The sequence below is a fragment of the Canis lupus genome, chromosome 33, assembly GCF_003254725.2.
Source record: "Canis lupus dingo isolate Sandy chromosome 33, ASM325472v2, whole genome shotgun sequence".
Lineage (NCBI taxonomy): Eukaryota > Metazoa > Chordata > Mammalia > Carnivora > Canidae > Canis > Canis lupus.
The window spans coordinates 30,760,383-30,784,477 of NC_064275.1; the positions used below are offsets into that span (position 1 = coordinate 30,760,383).

The 24,095-nt window shown below is 36.0% G+C and overlaps 1 protein-coding gene and 1 pseudogene across 1 annotated transcript in view; one reads left to right on the forward strand and one right to left on the reverse strand.

Annotated features, from left to right (window-relative positions):
- Positions 1-18,386, forward strand: part of PPP1R2 (protein phosphatase 1 regulatory inhibitor subunit 2) — a 29,595-nt gene extending 11,209 nt beyond the window's left edge. Inside the window, exons 2-6 of the mRNA XM_025473370.3 lie at positions 3,452-3,559; positions 6,454-6,531; positions 7,379-7,473; positions 13,501-13,668; positions 16,839-18,386. Coding sequence (XP_025329155.1) covers positions 3,452-3,559; positions 6,454-6,531; positions 7,379-7,473; positions 13,501-13,668; positions 16,839-16,885 — 496 coding nt within the window. The 3' untranslated portion in view covers positions 16,886-18,386. The remainder of the gene's footprint in view (positions 1-3,451; positions 3,560-6,453; positions 6,532-7,378; positions 7,474-13,500; positions 13,669-16,838) is intronic.
- Positions 1,969-3,011, reverse strand: LOC112676250 (POU domain, class 5, transcription factor 1-like; annotated as a pseudogene).
- Positions 18,387-24,095: the final 5,709 nt, after the last annotated feature.

Sequence of the window (24,095 nt, forward strand, 5' to 3'; positions counted from 1 at the left end):
AAGCTTTTAAGATTTTGACTGTTTCGTGGTGAGGAGACATTAGGTAACTTCTGACTGCTTTTTGGGGAAAAGTGGGAGTTGTAGTTTCAGTCACTTGTGGAGTATGTCTGGACCAACCTTTGCCTCTTGATAAAACAAAAGATAGGGACCTGAAGTTGTAGTTGAAGTGTACTTAGTCTGTAGTGGAATATTAATCAGCTTTGAAAAGGAAGGAAATTTTGATTTGTGCTACTGCACAGATGGAACCTTGAAGCCATTAAGTGATATAAACTAGTCACAAAAGAACAAATGCTGTATGAGTCTATTTATATGAGGTATCCGGAATAGTTAAATTTGTAGAAACAAAATGGAATGGTGGTTGCCTGGGGCTAGGAGAGGGGAGCATAGAGAGTTAGTGTTAGTGTTCAGCGGGTAGTTTCAGTTGGGGATGATGAAAAAGTCCTGAAGATGGATGGTGGTGGTGGTGGTGGTTTCACAACAATGTGAATGCGCTTAATGCTGCAGAACTACTATACACTTAAAGATGGTTAAAATGGTGAATTTTATGTTATGCATGTTTTACTGCAATATAATATGAAGAAGAAAAAAGTGCTTGGTCTGAAATAGGGACACTGAATACTTTGGAGAAGAAAGCAAGAGAACATAAAAGGCTCACCTGTCAGGAGCAGGCACCTGTATTTTTAAGGTGGCTCAGGGCATGGAGAAGGGAATATGGTGTTAAGGTTTAAGTATGTCATTTTTCAAGAGCATTTCAGAATCTGGGTGTTGGTAGATTTAGGAAGAGTAAAAATATCTACGGTAAAACCTCCAATGTGGGCAAATGCAGAAAAGATGTGAATATGTATAAACTCTACATTGATTCTTTTTTTTTTTTTTTTAAGATTTTATTTATTCATGAGAGACAGAGAGAGAGAGAGAGAGAGAGAGGCAGAGGGAGAAGCAGGCTCCATGCAGGGAGCCTGACATGGGACTCGATCCCGAGACCCCAGGACCATGCCCTGGGCTGAAGGCGGTGCCAAACCGCTGAGCCACCGGGGCTGCCTGCCCTACATTGATTCTTACAGTAGTTTTATTTTCAAGTAAGCAACCAACCTGTACACGTAGCAAAATATTGTTGGTTGGCAGAAAGATCTTTGATGTCCTTTTTAATGAGTAGATCTGAAAAGTTTGTAATTAAGTCCTCTAATTACTTAGCACCTTAAAAGCTGTGTAAATATTTTATTGAATGGATATTAATATGGATGTTCATAAAACATTTTTATTTAAGTAGGTTTATCTCAAGTAACCTGAATGTACCATTTCTTAGCACATTCTTATTTTTCTAGATTAAAAAAAACTGAACTGTAATTTTGTTTGCAATCTAAATCTTTATTAATGGTATTTAAATTTAATGAGGTATTCCCTGTAGTTTTATTTTTTTAATCTATATATATTTATTCTATCAGCTTTATTTTTTTTTTTTTAAGGATTTTATTTATTTGTTCATGAGAGAGACAGAGAGAGAGAGACAGAGACACAGGCAGAGGGAGAAACAGACTCCACGCAGGGAGCCCGACGTGGGACTCGATCCTGGGTCTCCAGAATCACGCCCTGGGCTGAAGGCGGTGCCAAACCGCCGAGCCACCCGGGCTGCCCCCCCTGTAGTTTTATGTTCTAATTCTTTTGATTGTTTCTTGGATAGCTCTGAAAAAATTAGGTGAAGGAAGTATTCTTTTTTTAAAAAAATTTATTTTTTGTGTCTGTGTCGCAGCCTTTAAGAAAGTTTTGAGTGATATGGGGATTAAAAACAAGAGCATCCCTGAACTTCACCTTCCCTCCAACCAGTTCCCTCCAAATTGCCTGCCGCCACAACCTTTGCATTCCCGAGTCCTTTCTTGGTGAATGAAGAACTTAATCCCCAAGCCCCAGGTCCTCTCTCACTGGCTCTCCCCTTTCCTCTGGCCCCCATTCCTGAGAAAGGCTGGCATCTTAGTTTGAACCCATGGGAGAGCCCAGAGTGGTGACAGACACAGAGGGAAAGGCTTCACTCTCAGGGAGAGGGACTGAGAAGTACAATTCAGTGAAGTGAGGGGCCCCATAGCTTGGGATACCCAAATGGAACCCTGGTACCCCTGAGAAAGGGCACACAGCAGCCTCAGAATCCTCTCATTGCTAATGGTCACTGCTTGATTGTTTGCCCTTCTGCCAACCATTGCAGAACCATGCTCAGACCACATCCTTCTCAAGCCCGAGCTGCTGGGCATTGTGGTTGATTGGCTGCAGAGTGGGTATCAGGCACTGCAGGCATGTGTTCTCCAGGTTGCCTCTCACTTGGTTCTCGATCCTTGTTAGCTTTCTCTTTCAGGCCTGCACAAGGGTCTCTGCTTTGCATATCTCTTGTAGATTTTTGTTGTTGTCAGCTTCCCCCACCCACTTCTGCAGCAAGGGCCATAGCTTACACATGTTCTTGAAACTGAGCTGCAGAGCCTCAAAACGGCAGATTTGATTCAGCTAAACACCTTCCTGAAGAAAACCCCCCCAGGGTGAGCCCACATGGGCCTGAGTATATCCCAGGGTGATCTTCTTCTGCCTTAGGCACTGGCAAATTGTTCCAGTCTTCCTACAGAGATTTGACGCCCTGGGATGCCTCAGGGTTTTGCTCCATCTTCTCCTTATCCAGCTTTACAGCCCCAAGTGGAGTGGCGCTGGGCTGGGCAGGGGTGGGCGAGGCCCCTTCAGAGTCGCTCTCCACTTGAGCTCTCTGTTTGGCTCCCTGGTTGCCCTCCAGACCACTTTGGGGCACTAACCCCACTCCAACCTGAGGTCCACAGTAGGCCATCCTTTCAAAGAACTCATACGGCAGAAGGGCACAGGGAAATCCCCCACACCTCAGTGCCTGGCTCAGCCCCTGGCCTGATTCCTGACCCATCAGGAGGAGGGTCAACCCAGCTAGGTTCTGATCTTCCAGGCTCATTGTCTCCACCACTAGACAGGGGTGAGCAGGCCAGATTGGAAGCCTGGTGTCCTGCCATGACAACAGAAATGGGAACGGAAGCACCCCAAGCCAGGGGTGTGGAAAAATCTCGTAATTTATTAAACTGTTACCAATATAGAGTAGATGAAAAATTTTCAACTACTGAGATCATGTAGTGTATAAGTAATTTTGCTATTATTACTTCTATAGGCCAGATGAAGACTAAGCATGTCATAATGTAATGGTGTCTTGAGTGTCTGGTAAAAATTCTGAATAGGGTGTTTTTAATATGTGGGCACTAAGTATTCTATAAAATATTTATTTGATTGTAATTACTTATGGCTTTTACCCTATGTCAGTTTCTTTTCCAAGAAAGTATATATAAAAATAGAAGCTAGCAAATAGTTGAATTGTGGGATTTGGATGTTTGTCAATTTTAGATGTGTACATTTTTTATCTTTTACTTCACTGAGGACATTTTTTTCTTTTTAATTTTAGTAAAAAATCCCAGAAGTGGGATGAAATGAACATCCTGGCAACATATCATCCAGCAGACAAAGACTATGGTTTAATGAAAATAGATGAACCTAGCACTCCTTACCATAGGTAATGTTTTGTAGGCATCCTTCCTTTTGTACTTCCAGTTTGCATTCCTATGAGCTTCTAGATAACAGCCGGTTTAAGTTTTTGTTTGATTTTATATTTGTTACCGGAGCACTAATCAATAACCAACTGCATATTTCTGTAATATATAACTTTAAAATTTTGGAGATCTAAAAAAATAAATAAATTAAAAAATAAAATAAAATTTGGGAGATCTAAGAGCGCCTGGGTGGCTCAGTCGGTTAAGCCTCCTGACTTGATTTAGGCTCAGATCATGATCTCAGGGTCATGAAATCAGGCTCTACACTGGGCATGGAGCCTGCTTAAGATTCCCTTTCCCTATCACTCTGCCCCTCCCCCAGCCTCCCTTCTCTCCCCCTCTCTTTAAAAAAAAAAAAATTGGGAATCTATTTTGTACATTATAGTAGTGGTAAGTGTTTATTTGTAGCAACTCAGTGGTCCCTAGCCACTGATGATGCACACAAATTAGTAACTTTTGCCTTCCTTAAAATAATCTTATTTATAAAAAGGAAGATCTGAGGATTGGGCTTGTTTGCTTTCTAAGAAATCAGGGGCTTAATCTCTGCAGAAAAGGATAACTTCGCAGCTTTTTTTTTTAACCCATTCAAAGACCAAGTGGTCATTATTATTATTCTATGTCCTTATTTTTAAACTGAGATAATATTGAATTTCCGATAATTACGTTATGATTATTGGCAGTTTTGAATCTTCCAGAATTTTTTAAATGAATTGTAAGATTATAGTGTGTGGCAATAATTAATATGAAGACAAAAATACTGTACCAGTAAGCATTATGAAAAGATACAGATTCTAAGTAGTAGAAATACCTAATACAGATCATGCCCAAATTTGCATTGAAAAAGATTTCCAGGAATGAAATGCCTTGTCTATGAAGGAAGGTAATATAAATCCAAGAGTTACTATTAAAGTAGAGTTAAGAAAAATAAATAAATAAATAAAGTAGAGTTGAGAAAGTCTATATTTTGAATCAGTGAATGAAAACTTTGGAAGATAACTTGAGATAACATAACTTGATAGTAAAAACAAGAACAAAGATTTTGACAAAGGTAGAAATAATGGAATAGGTACAGGTGCTGAAACTCAATACTAATAAAGCTTGAGGGGAGAAATAGACATATCATTTATGAAAAATTTATACCCTTACTTTTCTTCTAATTACAATAATATACTTTAAAACATATATTAAAGCTCTTATTGTGCCAGAAGCCACACTTAGAGCTTTCTTCCTTTTCAGTAGTGGTAGTAGATAGATTTCTCCCATCCTCCCAAAGATGACAAGGGTATCATGTGATGCTTAGCATCCTGGGACCTAAAGATAGAGTGACACTATAGCAGACTTGGTAAGTTCTGCTTATGGTCATCTCCCCATGAGGGTGAAACAAAGAGAAGCATCTACCTTTGTATGGGGATTTTCTATGAAATATTGTTAGGATCATCTCCCCTTGGGGATTAAAAGATACCTAAAAGTTATCCTGGCCATGTTTAGTTGAAGTTTTGTGTATGTTTTGGTTTTAAAATGCACCGTGTAAAAAAACAAAACAAAACAAAACAAAAGATAACTATCTACTGGTTAAGCCCAACCAACTAAAGAAATAGGTCTCTTGAATGAAATAAAACAGTTGAACTGAAAACAAAAACAAAAACCAAAACAAAATAAAACACCCTTCCTTGTCTGTGTTGATTGGAAATCTCTATCCTAAAAGAATTAACATTGAACATGACTCAAAAAAATAGTCAGTAGGCATTATTTTTAGACTGTTTATATTTATATTTTTTTTTATTTTTTTTTAGACTGTTTATATTTAAAATATAATAAATCTGAATGGTATTTACTTGGTACTGCTCCCTCCTCCCCCCACCTTTACCTTACGCATTTCCTTCCCCTGGGAGTTGCCAAAGTTACTTGGTTCCTAAGTAATTGAGACTATATGTATGTGCCGATATATGTGCCCAGCTTTTAATAATTTAGTGCTCAGTTTTACCAATTTCTTTCAAGAGTTTTATTCAATAGAAGAGGATGCTTTTAATAGATCATGTTATATTATCTAAGAATTTCAGTTAGTATACAGAAGTTATTAATGATTTTATATATTGTATGTTTGTATATACTCACACAAACACACACATAATATGTCTATAAATTTTATAACCTAGAGTTGTCTTTAAAATTTCTACAAATTGATAGATTATTTTATTCTGCTCTGTTTAATTATATCCAATAATATAAATGAGTTTATTTCAGCTTTGCATGGAAAAAAGCATCATCTAAACTGTAGCACTTATTTAACATGTCTCCTAAACTAACCAGGATTTTTTTTTAATATAGGTGACTTCTGCTTTTATATACCTTTCAGTGGCTTGAGCATTAAATATGCTCATGTCTGCAATTAAGTGGGGAGAAAATTTTTTATTAGAGGGTAGATTGGGAAAGCTAATAGCTTTTAAATGTGTCCTGAATAAGGTCTTTAGGATCTAATTATGGTATTTTACCTAGACTTAATACATATTCTAAAACCAGACAATGGTTTTGGTTTATTTTCCAAATATTTGTTCCTTCTCACTAGATGGAATAATTGAAGTATTTTTATTTTTTACAAATGATTCAAGTTCTTAGTATTTATTTTCATGGTTGCAGTACTGGTTTTTTAAAATCCTCTGGAGGATTTTCTTGATGCTGTATTTTCAGATACTTGCATGGAATAGAAACAATTTAAAATTAAGCCTGGAAGATGACAACAGAGCTATAAATAGGTTGATATTATAACTAAATCAATAGGATTATCATTATTATACCTTGTTTTTCTGCTTGAAACATTATAGTTCAGGTATTAATTATAATGTGCTTGTTCTTCTAGTATGGTAGGTGATGATGAAGATGCATTAAGTGATTCAGAAACCACTGAAACCCTGACTCCAGATATCTTAGCTAAGAAGTAAGTACTAATGACTGTGAAGTATTTTCACTTACACAGTTTTACTTGTTTTTAATTGGACAGAGTTAAAGGTATTCTGCTATATTTGTACACATGTAAATAAAAAGCATGAGCCAAATTTATTTGGGTTTTTCATAGCAACTTTTGCAGTCTTGTTTCTAGATTAAAATCAAAGTATGCAGGTAGCAGAAAGATTAGAGTACTAGAGCCTGGTACACAGATTCCTTATGTCAAATCCCCGTGCTTTTAGTGATTTTTGGTTTTTTTTTTTTTTTTTTTTTTTATTTATGATAGAGAGAGAGAGGCAGAGACACAGGCAGAGGGAGATGCAGGCTCCATGCACCAGGAGCCCGACATGGGATTCGATCCCGGGTCTCCAGGATCACGCCCTGGGCCAAAGGCAGGCGCCAAACCGCTGCGCCACCCAGGGATCCCTGTTTTTGTTTTTATTTAAATTAACATCCTATGTTTTAAAGGTTGAAGTAAGATGGAGCTGGCTCAGTCAGAAGAGCATGGGACTCTTGGGGCTGTGAGTTTGAGCTACCTAGAGATTATGTAAACATAAACTTTAAAAAATTCAAAATAAGAAAGGCAAAATAAGTGGATTAATAAACAAAAAGCTCTATTTCTTTGTTGTACACTGATTTCTGTCATTCTCTGCTGTTGTTCTTTTTGCTTACTGGTTTCTATACTCATTCCTACTTTCTTGCTTTTTATTTTCCTCATCAGGTTATAACTGGCATATTAATGATCTTTTAAATGTTTTTATGAGACTCAAGAGTTGAATGAATGAGACATTCAATAAAAGAATTCAGTGTTGATTTCTTTGTAAATGATTGTTGTATAGATTAGCTGCTGCTGAAGGCTCGGAGCCAAAGTATCGGGTTCATGAACGAGAAAGCAGTGAAGATGAAGATAGTGACCTCTCACCTGAAGAACAAGGTAGTTGATTTCCTTTACTGCTCTCAGCAGTGTGCTAATAATTTTTGCTAAAATAAATCTATTATTTGAAGATTGCCAAGTGGTTTTCCTTTTGAGGAAGTGGATGATGGAAGGTTAGGGAGCAACATTTTTAAAATACAGATTCTACTTCTATGGGTTTATTGGATAGCAGCATCCTTCTCCCCTGCATACACACATCACCTCACCCTCCTTGGTTTTACGAATTTGGGAAAAGGTGTTAATTTATCTTTTAAGTAATTATAGGTGCTTCTTTCTTTTTACTTTTTTCTTTGTTACTATCTGTTATAGAATAGATGCTCAGTAAATATTAATGCTTTTAGAGTCATTGAGTGTTTGGATGATCTTAAAATGGATAGTAATAAGAGCTAATTTCCAGTTGCTTGTGCTTTTCTGTTTTAAAATAGTGATGAAGTCTACCAAGTGAACCAAGATGATCAGATGTAGAGTGAAGATCTTTTATAGGTCCCATTGAACAACAACAAAAAAACCAGTAATGTCATAGGCAAGGAGATAAAAGAGCCTTCTCAACAGGGTTGGAAGATCCTCTTGTAGCCCATACAGTTAAGGCATTGCCAGCTACTCATGGTTTCTGTTTTTATAAGTAACAGTGGTTATCTGTGGAGGTAAGAAGTAAAGGAAGAGATTTCACCTTGTTGCTTTTTCCACTTTTTGAACCATGTTGAATGTAGACTCTTTTCAGAAAATAAAATTATATAGTTCTTAAACAATTTTTAAAAGGAAAAACCAAAATAAATAAATAAATAAATAAATAAATAAATTAATAAATAAATAAATAAGGAAAAACCAAGCCTATTTATAGGAAAAAAGATGCAAGAAAAACACACACCCTCACAAAAAAGAAGAAGAGTTAGTAGTGTGCCTGAAGCCTTCAAATGTGGGTGAAATTTGGATGTTACCTGTAACTATAAAGAAGTTCAAAAACTTTAGAACTGCGATTCTGAATATTTGCTAGTTGTCAGGATCTTTGTCATGTGTAACTCCTAAGATGTAATTTGCTACTCCTGTCTGTCATCTTCAGAGTATAGCTTATTCAACAAACTGTAATGCTCTGAGTGTTATTGTTGTACAAGAGAAAAAAATTTTACATATAGTCTAATCCCAAGTTTTATTATGTTTTGTACCCTCAGTGACTTCCTAACTTAGTATCCAAAAATATACCCCAAAGACCCTTGAAAACAGTTTCAAGTAGAAGTGGTTTCTGGAGCTGGTTTTTAATTTTTTAATTTTTATTTTTTAAAGATTTTATTTATTTATGAGAGACAGAGAGAGAGAGAGAGACAGAGAGAGAGACACAGGCAGAGGGAGAAGCAGGCTCCATGCAGGGAGCTCAACATGGGACTGGATTCCAGATCTTCAGGATCACACCCTGGGCTGAAGGCAGCGGTAAACCACTGAGCCACCGGAGAGGCCCTGGAGCTGTTGTTTTTTTTTTTAAATTATTTTCGTAAAAATATGATCTATTGAGAACAGGAATTTATTATTAGCCTGTATTGTCAGTATTTGTTAAGGGATTCCCCCCCCCAAAATTGTAATTCTCTGAATTAGCCAGCAGGGGGAACAGTTTGGTTACAATTTCAAAAGTTCTATTCCTACTGGTAGAATTACTCCTGTAGGTGTTTATTGCTTTTACACAATTACATATCTGAAAGTCCTTGTTTATTGATAGAAATGCTTAGGAAAAAAAAAAAAGAAATGCTTAGAAAAATTATCTTGTAATTGATAGCATAACAATTAAGATATTGGTTGTAGAGTCAGACAAATATAAGTTGGTACTCCAGGTATAGGTCACTTGTCTAATTTGTAATTTCTCTGAGCCTGTTTCTTCATGTCAAGTTGGGAACTATAAAATTATTTAGAGGTATTGTGAGTATTAAATGAGATAAAGAATCTAAAGCACTTAACACTGATTCCATCATACTGTGTTTAGTAAATAATAACTTCTAATAACTTAAATAATTGGTGTATTCTCCATTATTTTACAGAATAGTAAAAGAAAGTATAAAAAAGGTAATTCACTTGTGAAATTTACCTGGAGAGTTGATTATTGTTAGATTCAGGCCTAAAATCTTAATGTCCTTGTACTCTTTGTAGTATGTTGCTCTGCCATACAAGGTTATAGATAAATGAACATGAATAAAGAAGATTAAGACCACTTGTATTACCATCATTCTACAAAATGAATATATTGTGTATTTTAAACTTACATAAAGAATTTGAATATTCCAAAATTAAAATGTATCTATAACAAGCAAAACCAAGTTCAGCATCTCTTAGAATAAAAAAGAAATCATTTTCTTAGACTATAAATATTATTCACAGGAGAGAAATACTGTAATGTCAACTCCTAGGAATAAGAAACTGCAAATTAAAACAGCATCATGAGGATGCCTGGGTGGCTCAGTTGGTTTACCAGCTGACTCTTGATGTCAGCTCAGGTCTTGATCTCAGGGTTGTGAGTTCAACCACTTATATTGGTTGAGCATGTGGCCTACATACATACGTACCTAGTACGTACATACATATGTAAATAAGCAATATTATGGTCTCTGTCTTTATTTTCAGATTAACAAAGATTAGAAAAAATGAGTTTCTCTTTGGGTGTGACTGTGGAGAAATAAGTTACTCATATACTATTGGTGGGCATGAATAATTGGCTTGGCTTTTCTGGAGGGCAGTTGAATATATGAGCCAAAAGCTGTAAAAGGAAATGACACTCTTTGATCTAGCAGTCAGTTTCTCAGAGTCTATTCCAATTTGTAAATATTTCTAAGTTCATATTAAGAAAATAGAACCAAAACATAACATGTATTTGTATACTATAAAAACTATAAAACATTGAAAATATACAGGAAGAGATTAGAAATCTTTGACCGAAGAATAGAGAATTAAATGATAACTCAGTGCATTATAACCATTTAAAAATTAGATAAATCTTTTATGTGCATTGCAGAATTTTACTGTATCTTCATGTACCTTATTGTCTAGACTCTGGATCTCTTTATGGTAAAAGAAAGGGTCATACACTTTCTCAGATGATAGGCATAAACTGAACCTTCCCTGGGCAAACTGGGACTTCTGTAATTGTGACTGTATGGTGAGTGAAAAAATAGCATATATAAAAAGTTATTTTTATTTTATTATTATTTTTTAAAGATTTTATTTATTTATTCATGAGAGACACACACACAGAGAAAGGCAGAAACACAGGCAGAAGGAGAAGCAGGCCGCATGCAGGGAGCCCGACTTGGGACCCGATCCCGGGTCTCTAGGATCACACCCTGGGCGGCAGGCGGCGCTAAACCACTGAGCCACCGGGGCTGCCCGATAGGAGTTATTTTTAGAAAACTTTTTAGAAAACAGTCTAAAGTCATAAGATGTTTATTTCTGTCTGAGGAAATCAAGTGTTTTTTTTTTTTTTTTTTAAGTTTCTATCGCATGTTACTTTGTAATGATAAAAAGTGTTACCTTTTTAGTGAATAGATCTGGTATTGAAGGCAATTAGAACCATTTTTTTTTTCAAAGATTTTATTTATTTATTCATGAGAGAGAGAGGCAGAGACACAGGCAGAAGGAGAAGCAGACTCCATGCAGGGGGCCCAATGCGGGACTCGATCCCAGGTCTCCAGGATCACACCCCGGGCTGAAGGCGGCACTAAACCGCTGCGCCACCCGGGCTGCCCAATTAGAACCATTTTTAAAAATTTATTATTGAAAAAAAGTTATTGAAGTATAATTGATGTTACATTAGTTTTCAGATGTACAACATATCTATTCAATTCTGTACGTTACTTAATGTTCATCATAACTATAGTCACTGTCTGTCACCATATAGTGTTATTACAGTATTTTTTACCATATTCCCTATGTTTTTCTTGACATCTCCATGACTGACTTTGTTACTGAAGTTTGTAAAACCATTTTGTTTGTTCCTTAATACTGGTTTTTATATCATTTGAATACTTGAAAGGCATCACTAAAAATTTATGTGATGTCATGTGGATTTGGTCTTTTTACTGGCCTCTTTTTTTCAATTTGACTTCCCTCTACCATATGAAGTTCTCAAAGAGTAAAACAGATTACAAAAGTAATTCATAAGCAGAGAAGAAAGATGCCTGGCAAGATCTTGGTTGTTTGAAACAAATGTTTATGGAATAATACTGAGATAGATGGTGGTTGGTGGTCTCAGAACTTTTCTTCTCCCAACCCAAATAGAGGCTGAAAAGTGATTGATCAGTATTAACAAGAACTATAAATGTCTGCTTTTGAAACATAAATAAGTGTAAGTCATTTATACTTACAGGTGATTATAAAAACTTGGAACTAAATTAAAGGAGATTGAGAGTACTTTGAGTAGCCTTATTCAGAGATTTCTCCATGCTTTTGTGGCATTAAAGTACTTTCATGAATACTATAATAAAATTATGATAAATGAATTTTAATGCTCTCGTTTGAGAAAATAAACACTTGGCAATTTTATGTCACCTCCCCTTTTATTTACTGATATAAGAAATTGTAAAATCTTAGAACTGTTTCTTTGTAAGTAGTCCTTAAGTGCTGTTAATAAAATATGATCAGTTAAAATATATATATATGATCAGTTATATTGATTTGCTGCTAACCTTATGTTTCTTTGGTGAAGACTATAAATAAAAGAATAATCTAGGATTACTTCACTGTTTCTTGTAACAGCTTTTCCTTAAAATTACTTAGGGAATGAGGTTATGTTTTCAGCTAGCAATGTTTTAAATCGTGGCAGTTTCTTAATGGATAATGAGAATTTATTTTGCTGATAAGCATTTTTAAAGGAATTTTAGTTAATTATAAAAATGGAAGGCTCAAATACTAAAGTTACCCCACAGTTCCTTGACCCAGAATTATTATTTTTTATTTTTATTTTTTATTTTATTTTTTTAAATATTTTTAATTCTTTTTTTCAATTTTTTTTTTCCAATTTATTTATTTATGATAGTCACAGAGAGAGAGAGGCAGAGACACAGGCTGAGGGAGAAGCAGGCTCCATGCACCGGGAGCCCGATGTGGGATTCGATCCCAGGTCTCCAGGATCGTGCCCTGGACCAAAGGCAGGCTCCAAACCGCTGCACCACCCAGGGATCCCCTATTATTATTATTTTTTAAAGATTTTATTTATTTATTCATGAGAGACACAGAGAGGCAGAGACGCAGGCAGAGGGAGAAGCAGGATCCACGCAGGGAGCCTGATGTGAGACTCAGTCCTGGATCCCAGGATCACACCCTGAGCCAAAGGCAGACGCTTAACCGCTGAGTCACCAGGTGTCCCAATCCAGAATAAACACTGTTAATTTTTGAGTCTTATTTTCTGTGTGTATGCATACCCATGCATGCAGACTTTTTACCTGACATGTATATGGTATTACATAGCTTGTTTTTCCCCATTCAACTCTTTCTGGAGATTTTTCTTATGTCTTTAAATTTTCTTCACAGATATAACTACCAATGGTATTTATTCCTATTTTCCCATTAAGTTGTACTTGAACTGTCTAAAGCAGAAGTGTGCAAACTTTTTCTGTAAAGGTCAAGATAGTAAATATTTTAGGTTTTATGGGCCACATGGCCTCAATTGCACCTACTCAACCCTACCATAGAGCTCAAAAGTAGCCATAAGCATTACAGAAACAAATGAACATGATTTTGTTCTAAATAAGGTGTTTTGTGTTTTTTTTTTTTTTTTTTTTTTACGATTTTATTTATTTGGGAGAGAGAGAGAGGAAGAGAGAGCATGAGTGGTGGGGAGAGACAGAGGGAAAAGCAGACTCCCCAGTGAGCAAAAAGCCTGATGTGGGGCTCTATCCCATGACCCTGGGATCATGACCTGAGCTGACAGCAGATGCTTAATCGACTGAGCCATTCAGTTGCCCCCAATAATAGTTTATTTACCAAACAGATGCAGGCTGTAGTTTGCTAATCATTGAGCTATTTCCTAAGCCTACTTTTTGTATCTTGTAGAAAAAAAGCGACAGTTTGAAATGAAAAGGAAGCTTCACTACAATGAAGGACTGAATATTAAATTAGCTAGACAATTAATTTCAAAAGACCTACATGATGAAGAGGAAGATGAAGAAATGTCAGAGACTGCAGCTGAAGAAAGCATGAACACGGAAGAGTCAAATCAAGGTTAGATGTTTCTGAAATTATCACTGAGACACTTGTGATTCTTTGTGCCTAAATAACAACTTTCTTTTGCTTTACATGTTTGAAAAACCTTAGAAAAAATTTTTGATATTGACTTAATTTATTATGCCAAACTTTCTAAAATTTCAACCCCTTTGGCCAATTTCAAAATAAAGTTTTTATGCCCAGAGTTGATATGATTGAAGACCATATGTATATGGCTGGGATTTTTTGTTTAGTTGGCTTAAACAGTGATGTTTGTCTTCACCTTTTTTTTTTTTTTCTTTTTCAAGATTTTATTTATTCATGAGAGACATAGAGAGAGAGAGGCAGAGACACAGGCAGAGGGAGAAGCAGGCTCCATGCAGGGAGCCTGATGTGGGACTTGATCTCGGGACTCCAGGATCACGCCCTGGGCTGAAGGCAGATGTTCAGTCGCTGAGCCACCCAGGCGCCCTTGTTTGTCTTCACATTAAGCTGTGTTTTGTTTTTGATGTTTCAGATTATATTTTATCTAAATTAAGGTTTAAGCTTTTTAAAAGAAGAGTATTTTTAATAAAACAAGATCTGTTATTTACCATCTTTTCAAGTATAAAGTGTGTAATTTCTAATGTTGATTCTTTTGACTGTTGGATTGACAAAATATGTCTGATTTTTGTTTTTTGTTTTTTTTAAGATTCTTATTTATTTATTTATTCATGAGCGACAGAGAGAGAGAGAGGCAGAGACACAGGCAGAGGGAGAAGCAGGCTCCATGCAGGGAGCCCGACATGGGACTCGATCCCTGGCCTCCAGGATCACGCCCTGGGCTGAAGGTGGTGCCAAACTGCTGAGCCACCTGGGCTGCCCCTGATTTTTATTTGTTTTTAAGTCTTGGACAGTCAGTCCTTACAATCTGCCAACTCCTGATCCATCATAGCTAATAGATTTTATTTATTTTTAATTCTGGTATTTAATGAAGGTGAATCTTCTTTATTGCTAATGCACATTTTATTCCCATTTACCTACTCTTTGTACTTGAAAACTAATGCTTTGTACTGCAAACTGGAGATGTAACTTACTTTATTTGTGGTGCCTCAAATACTTAAGTCTTAGGAAAGTAGATCATTATTATATTATTGTTTTGTTGAACATATAAAATATGAGTGATTTTGTGATAGAATCTGATGACTCTGTGCCTTATTTAATATCCTAATTACAGTATTTTTTATTCCATATTATACGTTAGCCTTTCATTTTGTTTCATATATATAGCATTTCACTTCAGTTTTATTCACCATAGTTTTTTTTAGCTTATATTTAAGTGAACAAACTTCATTTCAAGTAATTATTGTCATATCTCTCTCTCTCCCTCTTTTAAAATTTATTATCCATTTTTAGGTGACATACCTTAATCTATCTTTGTTTCCCATTTACCTGTATCTTGATTTATTTTGGGTTTTTTTTTTTGTTTTAAAGATTTTATTTATTTATTCATGAGAGACACAGAGAGAGAGAGGCAGAGACACAGGCAGAGGAAGAAGCAGGCTCCATGCAGGGAGCCCGATGTGAGACTCGATCCTGGGTCTCCAGGATCACGCCCTGGGCTGAAGGAGGCGCTAAACCGCTGAGCCACCCAGGCTCCCTCTTGATTTATTTTGATGTATTCAAAATGAATGTTTCTTTGGTTATAACTTTTCATAAATTTCTGCTTGGACTTTCAATATTGATTTTTAGTGACTCTGTTCAAAAACACTAGAAATGGGGCAGCCCGGGGTGGCTCAGCAGTTTAGCGCTGCCTTCGGCCTAGGGCGGGATCGAGTCCCACGTCCGGCTCCCTGCGTGGAGCCTGCTTCTCCCTCTGCCTGTGTCTCTGCCTCACTCTCTCTCTCTCTCTGTGTCTCATGAATAAATAAATAAAATCTTAAAAAAAAAACCACTAGAAATGTCCCTTGTTTGCTGCAAATTTGTACCAGTACCATTGTGTCAAAGATTAAAAGGATTTTTTTTTTTAAGATTGATTGATTGATTGATTGGAGGTGGAGACAGAGGGTGAGGGGAAGAGAATCTTAAGCAGATTCCACTCTCCGTGCAGAGCCTGACGTGGGGCTCGATCTCATGGCCCTGAGAATGTGACCTTAGCTGAAACCAAGAGTTGGAGACTTAAGTGAATGTGCCACCTAGGTGCCACAGATTTCGTTGTTTTTTTTTGTGTGCTTTTTATTTTTAAGCCATTGCTTTTGTTTTGTTTTGTTTTGTTTTGTTTTTAAGCCATTGCTTTTGAAAAATAACTTTGGCCTTTTGTCTATCATTGCTGGTAAGATACTAGATTTCACACATTTAGTACATAAATACATTTTTTTCTTTTAAATATAATAGATGGGGGCAGCCTGGGTGGCTCAGTGGTTTAGCGCCACCTGCAGCCCCGGGGTGTGATCCTGGAGACCAGGGATCAAGTCCCATGTCAGGCTCCCTGCCTGGAGCCTGCTTCTCCCTCCGCCTGTGTCTCTGCCTCTCTCTCTGTCTTTCTCATGAATAAATAACTAAAATCGTTAAAAGATAATTTTAAAAAAATAAATATAATGATTAAAATTTGTGTTAGCTCAGTGCCTTATTTTTCTTCAATGGAGACATTTTTTTATTTAGCACCATAAAGTCCACAAGGATAGTAAAGACTATGTAATAAGGCTTAGGGAAGTAAGCTCCTTATTTCTCCTGTAGTCTTTTTGAGCCTTAAAAAATCTCTATGTTCTATGTAGCCCATTACTTTATGAGCATTGTCATTCTCCTCCTCTGCCCATCCTCATCTGTTTTTTTTTTTGTTGTTGTTGTTTTTATAAAAAGAAAAGTAGTATGTTTAGACTCTTAGGGAAATATTTTCTTGTTTTGAAATATTTTTATAACTTTGGATATTTGAGTTAACTGTCTAATTGTGATTTATTCACAGAAATGTTCAGTCTGAAACCTTTTGTCCTATCACCAAGTAGACACTCTTGTTCTGCTCTTTAGAATATTTAGGAAGTATACAGATTCTTTTATGTCAAACTAATCAGCCTACATCAAATATACCTTATTTGTTTATTAGATTTCTATGTTTATCATCCATGGCAGTAAAAGAGGACTTTAGCTCAGGTAGTTCCAAAGTTGGCAGTACACAATAAATTATGTTGATATTTTTTCTTTTATCTTTGCAGGATCTACTACAAGTGACCAACTGCAAAACAAATCACAGAGTTCGTAGAAAAGATTTGTTCAACACTGTAATTGTTTGTCAGATACAGACCCTGTTACTATAATACACTGCTTCTTGTTCTCAACAATTCATGACTTAAGTACCAAAATGCATACCAATTATTATATATTGCCAAGAATTAAATGACTTTAGAGACTAATTAGACTGAAAATGCCTAATTGATACATATATTCTTGTGCCTAGTACTTCACCACAAATATAGCATAATATCATCAGTCCTAAACTGCGTTACTTTTGTAAGAACACTGGTTAATTTGTATAAGATATTATATAGCTTTTTATGCTTTAGAGGTTAAAATAGTATCTTTTGGGGGGATCTAATTTATTTTCTTCACTTCTAGGTGTGATAGCTCTTATAAAAAGGTTTTCTCTTTTTTTTTTTTAAATCAAAGTCCAGTTGGAACAACAGATTATATAAGCTGGTAAATACTCAATGCAAAAAGTATTTTAACATGTATCTTCAACTTGATTTGTCTGTTTAATTGAAAAGGATTATAAGAGTAACTGTTGCATTTTCTGGCCTACTATCTTTAAAATTCCCCTTGAATTTCTTTATGTTTACAGGGGCAGGATTGAATTTTTCCTCATCAAAACTAGCTTTTTTCACAAATAAATTATCAGGTTAAACTTGCACTAACATCTGCTCTGACTGTTTTTTGTACAATTGATGGGCAGACTTTGAGATGAGTTTTTTAAATAAATAAATAAAGTTCTGATACAGTCTCAACATTCCCTTTGTACACCTGTCTTAACCTCCTGCCTTTGTTTCTTACTCCTTTCCACATATACACACATCGTCCTTTACCTTTATAAAGGATCATAAAGATTGTCTTGAAATTAGGAACTCTTCCTTCTCTCACATATTCTATCATTTGCTGCTACAATGAAATTTTTATTTGACTATCAATGCCTATTCTTCTAATACATGGAGAATATTAAAGAGCAGCCATCATATAGACAGGAAACACAATTCAACTGTGGAATTTCTGCACCTCTTTGATTTACAGCTTCTAAATAAATTGCTGTAACTAGTTTATTGTTTGACTTGATTAGACCTTAGAAAACAACAGATTTTTTGCATGATGAGAGAATTGTGTGTAACCAGTGATATGATAGTTCCTGAATGTACAGACAGAAGTAATCCTGAATACTTTTTAATTTAAAAACTTTAAATAGTCCCTGCTTTAAGGGAATATGATAATGTAAACTATAACAAATGTGCTTTATTCTTCTAACACAGTAAGATCTGAATTTTTTTTTCCTGAAATGAAGTGTAGCTCCTGTGTATCTTAGTGATAGTTTCATTTCTAGTCAATTATTTGTATCTTAATTTTTTGTCAGTACCAAAAGAACTCATTATATAAACAGACTTTTAAAATAATTTCTGTATATTGTGTATATGAAATGGCTTTTATTGAAGAGCTTATCTTCCACTTGCAAGTTTATGAAAATACCAATGTCAAAATAAATAAAAAGTGGGAGAATTCTATGCTGTTAGAAGAATGTGCCTATCATTTTGAATGACTTTTTTTAATGGGATCCAATCAGAGTACTTCTAAACTATATAGTGTCCTAACTAAACTTACTAGCTCGTTATACCTCTGATATATAAACAAAATAGCATTTATATCTGCTTTTTGAATTTAGAATGTTGAAGTATTCTTACTGGTTTAAATCCACTTTGGGGAATTTAAGCTTATACATATGTGTATATATATGTTCATGCCACATAGATTTCTGTTCTTGGTATTGTCATTTTGAGTTCTGAGAAAGTATCCACATACTCTTTATGTGGATAAGTGAAGAAAAGGTAAGACCTTTAGTAACTCATTTGTTTGGCTGTTTTCTGTAAACTGTCTTGAAACTATAATCACAGGCAAACTCTCAATTCTGGGTTCAGGAAGTAGGTAATTACCTCAGGAATAAGACATGAAAAATGACAATGCTCAGTAGGATGAAGACTGTTTTCATCGTGTCATGAGTTCCTCATTGATGGGGCATTGGACTGTTATAAAAAATGAGTCTAGGATTCAAGTTAGATTTTCCTTTGGAGAAAGTTATATGTTAGTGTTCAGTTAGCCAAGGTAGATTTTATTTTCAACTTCTTAGTATCACTTCTACTTAATCCTTTTGTTATCATCTTTTTTGTTTATTCATTTTTCAGTCTGAAATTGAGCAGTGATCCTCTTTATTTTTTTTTTTATTTTTATTTTTTTTTTAATTTATTTATGATAGTCACAGAGAGAGAGAGAGAGGCAGAGACACAGGCAGAGGGAGAAGCAGGCTCCATGCCCCGGGAGCCCGACGTGGGACTCGATCCCGGGTCTCCAGGATCGCGCCCTGGGCCAAAGGCAGACCCCAAACCGCTGCGCCACCCAGGGATCCCTCCTCTTTAAAATCAATATAGTGGTATGAAAGATTGTTAAGAATAAATTGAATATTGAGGAAAAGAAGCACTATTTTCCCCTAGACATTCACAAATATTTTTTAGTACAGTAAACACATTGTAAGAAACTATAGTAGAATAACAGTTTTCTACCTGTAGATTTTATTTTCTTGCTGTCCGACTGTGTCGGGACCATGTTCTATTCGCCAGATGTTCTGGAAACCATGAGAGGTTCCTCGACTATATCGTTGCAAACTAGTTGTTTTTTGTGATGGAAGTGATAACAGGAGCTACCATTTCTTGAAAACCTATTATTTGGGTAGCCCCAGTGGCGCAGTGGTTTAGTGCTGCCTGCAGTCCAGGGTGTGATCCTGGAGACCGTGGATCGAGTCCCATGTCAGGCTCTCTGTGTGGAGCCTGCTTCTCCCTCTGCCTGTGTCTCTGCCTCTCTCTTTCTGTGTCTCTATGAATAAATAAATAAAATATTTAAAAAAAAAAAAAGAAGAAACCCTATTGTTTGTTGTTATCCAGCATGTGTTCCAAACAACCACACAAAACAAGTATTCTTACTAATACTTTGCTGGGAGGAAAAAGCTCTTGGCCAAGTTATTTAGTCTCAATCTCTCATAAATGCTAAATGACAGGATTCAAATCCAGACCAACTTAATATTATGCTTTTTTATCCATGTTTTTTTAGATGTTGAAATTCTCTTCTTTTAGAAGTTCCACCTTACAAATAAACTTTATTTAAATTATTGATAAACATTCTGTGTTTTAAGGAGTAGTATATTTCAAGGGATTGAGTTTTTGTTTTCTTTTTTAAACTGAAAACTTGAGAGTAATTGTATTTTGTTTGAGTTTAGTATGCCATTTAGGAAAAAGCTCAAAAGCACAAATAATCAATGGCAATAGATATCTAAATATATATGATTTGGTTGCATTTGGCAAGCTCATCTTTAAGTGGGTTTCAAACTCAGGACATACTTTTTTCGTAGAACTAATACTATGAAGTAAGAACCAAGCTAGCCTATAAAAATGTAACATGTACCTAAACCAGTGTTTTCCAGTGTGTTCCATGGAACCCTTATCTCAGTATGTTCCATGGAAAGGATTCCAGGAGCAAATAAGTTTTGCACATCATACATAACTTTATTCCCCTACTCCCTTGAAGATTTAAAATAATGTTGATCATCATATTAAAGAGTCTGAGGCATCCTGCACAAATAACCTGTTTAAAACAGTTTAAACTACCATTTTCAAATATATTTCACTGTAACTTCCTTTCCCTCAAGTAACATAGCAAATAGAGGTAGGGGAGCATGATAGTTGGAACTTTCTCCTAATAGAAGAAGAGAATGGTTTACCAGTGAAAGAGGGAAGGCATGGTAGCAGTAACTGTACAGTATTTATAGGTTGTATGTAATTTGTAAAACATAAGACTTTGATTTTTGGTAACTTATGCAAGAAACTATAAAATACATATCCAACAAGTGGATATGTGAAGATGTGGTTTATGTGGTTGGTTATAAGCTGCTATACTTCAGTATTTTTAAAATTGAAATATAGTTGACATACAATATTCTGTTAGTTTTAGCTGTACAACATAGAGATTTGTCATTTATGTACATTATAAATTGATCGCACCGTAAGTCTGTCACCGTATGTAGTTATTACAGTATTATTGACTATTCCCTATGCTGTACCTTACATCCCTGTCACTCGTGTGTTTTATACCTGGAAGTTTGTGCCTCTTAATCCACTTTATGTGTTTTGTCCATCCCCCTGTTCTCCTCCCTGTGGGCAACCATAGTTCTCTGTATATGAGTCTCTTTCTGTTTTGTTTATTCATTTGTTTTTTAGATTCTGCCTATGAAATCATGTATTTGTCTTTCTCTAACTTACTTCACTTAGCATAATATCCCCTCGGTCCATTCATGTTGTCACAAGTGGCCAAATTGCTTTATTTTTTATGGCTAACTAATACTCCATCGGATACATATACCATATTTTTATCGATTCATCTATTGATGGACACATAGTTGCTTCCATATGTTGGCTATTGTAAATGCTGAAGTAACAAAGGAATACATATGCATTTTTGAATTCATGTTTTCATTTTCTTCAGGTGAATACCCAGAAGTGGAACTTCCGATGTTAACATTTTTATTTTTATTTATTTATTTTTTAATTAATTAATTTTTTATGATAGTCACAGAGAGAGAGAGAGGCAGAGACACAGGCAGAGGGAGAAGCAGGCTCCATGCACCGGGAGCCCGACGTGGGACTCGATCCCGGGTCTCCAGGATCGCGCCCTGGGCCAAAGGCAGGCGCCAAACTGCTGCGCCACCCAGGGATCCCCGATGTTAACATTTTTAATTTTTTGAGGAACCTTCATACAGTTAGTCGTAGTGCCTGCACCAATTTACATGGCCACCAACAGTGCATAAGAGTTCCATTTGTCCACATCTTTACCAACACTTGTTCTCCTTTTTTTTCATTTCGTTTTTTTGTTTTAATTTTAATTCCCATTTTTAATTAATTAGTTTCATGAGTACAATACAGTAATTGAACTGTTCCATACATCACCCTGTGCTCATCACAAGTTGTTCTTGTCTTTTTGATACTAGTTACTGACTTGTGTGAGGTAATTGTGGTTTTGTGTCATTTGTGTCATCTTCAGTTTCTTTTATCAGCATCTTAGAATTTTCAGGGTATAGGGCTTCCACCTCCTTGGTTAAATTTATTTCTTTGTATCATATGCTTCATGCAATTGTAAATGGAATTACTAATTTCTCTTTCTGATACTTAATAGTGAATTAAAATGTAGCATATTTATGTATATTTTGTATTTTGAAACTTTTTAAAGATTTTATTTGTTCATGAGAGACACAGAGGCAGAGACACAGGCAGAGGGTGAAGCAGGCTCGCTGTGGGGAGCCTGATCTAGGACTTGATCCCAGACCCTGGGATCACACCGTGAGTCAAAGGCGGACACCAACTGCTGAGCCACCCAGGAGTTCCATAAAGATTTTTTTATTTAGAGAGCGAGCACTAGTAGGATGATGGGCAGAGGGAGAGGCCGACTTCCCACTGAGCAGGGAGCCCAACATGGGCTCAATCCTGGGACTCTGGGATCATGACCTGAGCTCAAAGTGGATGCTCCACTGACTGAGCCACCCAGCCACCCTGTATTTTGAAACCTTACTGAATTCATTTATTCTAATATTTTGTTGTATGGAGTATTCAGGGTTTTCTATATATAGTATCATGTCATCTACAAATTGCGACAGTTTTACTTTTTCCTTACCAATTTGGATACTTTTGTATCTTTTTTCTTGTCTGATTGCTGTGGCTAAGACTGCTAGTACTATGTTGAATAAAAGTGATAAGAGTGAGGGGGGTTCCTGGGTGGCTTAGGTGGTTGGGCACCTGCCTTCAGCCCAGGGCGTGATCTTGGAGTCCCGGGATCGAGTCCCGCATTGGGCTCCCTGCATGGAGCCTGCTTCTCCCTCTGCCTATGTCTCTACCTCTCTCTCTCCCTGTGTCTCTCATGAATAAATAAATAAATAAAATATTTTTTTTAAGTGGTAAGAGTGGATATACTTGTTTTATTCTTGATTTTAGAGGAAAAGCTTTTAGCTTTCTACTTTTGTGTGTGCTGTTAATTTTAGGTTTGTTATATATGACCTTTATCATGTTGAGGTATATTCCCTCTATACCTACTTTTTTATCATAAATGGATGTTGAATTATTTCATGCTTTTCCTGCATCTGTTGAGATGATCATATGATCATTTTGTTAACGTGTTAAATCACATTGATTTGCAAATATTAAACCATCTTTGCATCCCTGAAATCAATTGATCATGCTACCTGAACCTTTGAATGTATTGTTGAATATCCTTTGCTAATATCATATTGAAGACTTTTGCATTAGTGTTCATCAGGCACATTGTCTTGCAGTTTTCACTTTTATAGTATCTTTCTGGTTTTGGTATCAGGGCGATGCTAGCCTCATAGAACAAAGAACAGCTTTGAAAGTGTTCCTTCCTCTTCAGTTTTTTGAAATAGTTTGAGTAGTACAGGTATTGTTAATTCTTTTTAAAATATTCGGTAGAATTCACCTGTGAAGCCGTCTGGTCCTGGACTTAGGTTTGTTGCGAGATTTTTTTTTTTTATTACTGACTCAATTTCATTGTTAGTAATCTGTTCAGATTTTGTTTCTTCCTATTCATTCTTGGAAGATTATATGTTTCTAGGAATGTATCCATTTCTTCTAAGTTGTTCAATTTGTTGACATATAATTGTGTTAGTCTCATAGTTGTTTGTATTTCTGTGGTGTTGGTTGTCACTTCTTCATTTTTGACTTTGGGCTCTTTTTTTGAGCCTTGTTTCATCAAGAAAAATGATGGGATCCCTGGGTGGCGCAGCGGTTTGGCGCCTGCCTTTGGCCCAGGCCGCTGATCCTGGAGACCCGGGATCGAATCCCACATCAGGCTACCGGTGCATGGAGCCTGCTTCTCCCTCTGCCTATGTCTCTGCCTGTCTCTCTCTCTCTCTCTGTGACTATCATAAATAAATAAAAATTATTAAAAAAAAAAAAGAAAAATGAGTCTGACTAAAGGTTTATTAATTTTGTTTGTTGTTTCAAAGAATCAGCTCTTATTTTCACTGATCTTTTACTATTGCTTTTTCAGTTTTTCTTTCATTTATTTCTGCCCTAATCTTTATTATTGCCTTCCGTCTACTAATTTTGGGCTTTATTCTTTGTCTAGTTTCCTTAGCTGTTCCCTTTGATTATTTTTCTTATTTC